The following is a 3,242-nucleotide window of genomic DNA, read 5'->3' as shown; positions in this document are numbered from 1 at the left end:
AGAGACTTGCTGCCACCTACTGGTGGTTTGGTTTCATATTTTGTTGATACTGATTACATATTAAAGACACGATATATAAGATTTTTTAATTAAAATATCTAAAAACCACTAGAACAGTGTTATATATTTTGCTGACTTGTGTACTTACATTATCCCAAATGTTTCGAAGAATGTTTAAATCCAGAGAAATAAGCAATTTTAACTAGTGACACGGAGCGTGTCCATAGTGTCATTGTGTCGCCTGCCAATGACGTCATAACCCCTCGATTTCCGGTTTTGTTTTGTAGAAAACATGGAAACACCAAAGACGCTTTAATATGTTGTGCGTTTTAATAGACCGGTGACGACCGCACAGAGTCGCATTATAACAAAACTTTCAAATAAAACAGCACTGCTTTTTTTCCCAGATACGCACGACCGGAAGGAGCGGAAGCCGTCGACTGTGGCATAATACAAGGTCTGCTGCTTTCGAGCCGTGTGTCACGCTCGTTCAGCGGACTCGTTTCACTTCGACGGCTTTCAGCCTCACCCTGATTCATTCTACTACGTTAATAAATCATTAGCTCATCCATGAACATGATTTCTGCCCGAGTGTCCCGTCGGATTGCATCGGCTGTGGGGATCCACAACTCCCATGATTCCACACTCAGTCACAGCATCATCAAACTATGCCTTTGTCTCTTTGTTTATTTTGAATACGCGCCCTCTAGTGGCGAAAATTACATATTGTGCCTTTAATGATGGGAAAGTTTCATGATATTCTGTTATTAAAATATTTTGGCATTGACACAGTACTGTTGTATAAAAAAATATACTTTTAAATAGTGACAACCTTGAGGACATTTGCATTACATTTGCAGACGCTTTTATCCAATGCGACCAATTTATAACAAGCAACTGATCACAAAGCCAACTGTATTCATAGTAGTATACCATGCCAAGTTTATTAGAAATCTAGATGAGGAAACAAAATTGTGATGGTCTCAGCAGATTGGGTGTAGGTTGACAGCTCATTCAACCAGAGAGGAGCAGAGAAGGTGAAGGTTTTGAATGATTTGCATTCAATTTGTTTAATTTGAATTGTAGACTATTGTACTATTGAATTTTAGACACCAGGTGGCAGTAGTGCTTCAGACAACCAGTGACAGTCTGCCTTGTCAGGACATACAAACCAGTCAGTGTTAAGTGTTTTGAATCAATCGCATTGTCTGTACAAGTTACTATTGTTGCATTGTACTGATGTTATATTGTATATGACATTACTGTAATTTAAATGTGAAATGTAAGTATATGCAACTCTACAAAACAATTACACAGGACATTAGCTCATTCATATTATTCTTTCTTGCACTATTCTGTTCAAAAGTCTGGGGTCAGTGAGATTTTTAAAAAGAAGTTAATGCTTTTAAAAATCAAGGATGCTTTAAATTTATTCAAAATAGACAGTAAAGACATTTATAATGTTATAAAGAATTTATATTTATTTTTGTATTTTTCATCAAATAAATGCTGATTTGGGTTAACATAACAGACTTCTTACAAAAATATAAAAAAAACTTTTTGACCCCAGATTTCTGAATGATAGTGTATGTAAATACATAGTAACATGAGAACCGACTGACCGCCTTTTCTGAGTTTATCAGTGAATATGCGATGTCTCTCACAGCTTCAGGGCATGGAACAGGAGCTGTTTGGTGCTCCATCATCCTTCCGAACCCCCATGTCAACAAAGATTCGACTGTACCGACGAGATCTGGCCAAACTGCAGAGAGAAATACGCCTCTCAGCAACACCAGGGTTTTCTAGTCACATTGGAGATGGCAGACAAGGCATTTATGCCAATCAGAATGACCAGAGTGTGAGTTGAGTTTTACTAGTCCGTCACGAAAAAGAGCTATCTATCTATCTATCTATCTGTCTAGTCAATAATGAAAATTCTGTCATGAATTACACACTCTCGGGTACATTTGAAAAGGTTATGGTTAGAAGGTGATGACATTCTGTTTTTTGTGGAACACAAAATGCTTCATGGTGGAAGAAGGTCATACATCGAGGCTAAGCAAATGATGACAGTTTTCTGTTTTTGTTGTACTGACCCTTTAAAGACAGCAGAGAACAAATTTATATAATGAGAAACTTGTGTTACTGAGGATAGACAAATTTGACCATCTTTGATTTGATTTACACTGAAAACATTTGTCTTCTTTCTTGCTGCTGCGTACTTAAAGTGGCAGTTGTGTTTGATTTCAAGCTAAATTTACGCTTTCTTGGTCACGACTTGATTTCTAGAAATTTTCAACATCTTTCAAGTTGGATATAGTTCTCATCCAGCTAGAACTGGCTACAAAACAACCCCGCTTTTGCACCACCACAAATGGGTATTCCTACAGGACGTACATAGATGTGTTGACTTCTTTAGATCTCTATCTTCCCTGTGCGTTTTTTAATGACACACCTTAAAGTTGCTTGCATTCCACAAGTTACGTGATTCACAGTAACAGCCTGCTCACCTCAGGCTACAGGTAATGCTGTTATGAAGTTTGTTTATATAGCGCTTTTCACAACATATACACTACCAGTCAACAGTTTTTGAACAGTAAGATTTTTAATGCTTTTTAAAGAAGTCTCTTCTGCTCGCCAAGCCTGCATTTATTTGATCCAAAGTACAGCAAAAACAGTAAAATTTTGAAATATCTTTACTATTTAAAATAACTGCTTTCTATTTGAATATATTTTAAAATGTAATTTATTCCTGTGATTTCAAAACTGAATTTTTTAGCATCATTACTCCAGTCACATGATCCTTCAGAAATCATTCTAATATTCTGATTTGCTGCTCAAAAAACATCTATTATTATTATGTTGAAAACAGCCGAGTAGATTTTTTTCTGTTGTTTCTTTGATGAATAGAAAGTTCAGAAGAACAGCATTTATCTGAAATAGAAATCTTTTGTAACATTATAAATGTCTTTATCGTCAGTTTTGATCAATTTAAAGCATCCTTGCTAAATAAAAGTATTCATTTCTATAAAAAAACATAAAAAAAAACTCACTGTTCAAAAACCTTTGACTGCTAGTGTATTGTTTAATGTATTGAGTTTAGTAGACACAGCAAACGTATTTCAAATATTACAACTTGTGCTTATAATGATTACAATTAGGGCTGCACGATAAATCGCATGCGATATTTAACGCGCATCTTGTCAGAAAAGCCGTTCTGTAATCAGCGGTAAATCCCCATC

At 35.8% G+C, this 3,242-nt stretch overlaps 1 protein-coding gene across 2 annotated transcripts in view; it reads left to right on the top strand.

The window, feature by feature from the left end:
- The window catches only part of LOC107705385 (vesicle transport through interaction with t-SNAREs homolog 1B-like), a 17,295-nt gene that overhangs the window by 7,429 nt on the left and 6,624 nt on the right, over positions 1-3,242 (top strand). For both annotated transcript variants that reach the window (XM_016508650.1, XM_016508651.1), the window contains exon 4: positions 1,667-1,858. In XM_016508650.1, coding sequence (XP_016364136.1) covers positions 1,667-1,858 — 192 coding nt within the window. The remainder of the gene's footprint in view (positions 1-1,666; positions 1,859-3,242) is intronic.

Source organism: Sinocyclocheilus rhinocerous, unplaced genomic scaffold (genome assembly GCF_001515625.1).
Source record: "Sinocyclocheilus rhinocerous isolate Xijiao unplaced genomic scaffold, SAMN03320098_v1.1 scaffold564, whole genome shotgun sequence".
NCBI classification, from domain to species: Eukaryota; Metazoa; Chordata; class Actinopteri; order Cypriniformes; family Cyprinidae; genus Sinocyclocheilus; species Sinocyclocheilus rhinocerous.
Note: the sequence above shows the minus strand (reverse complement) of the source record. Positions and strands in the feature narration are given on the sequence as shown.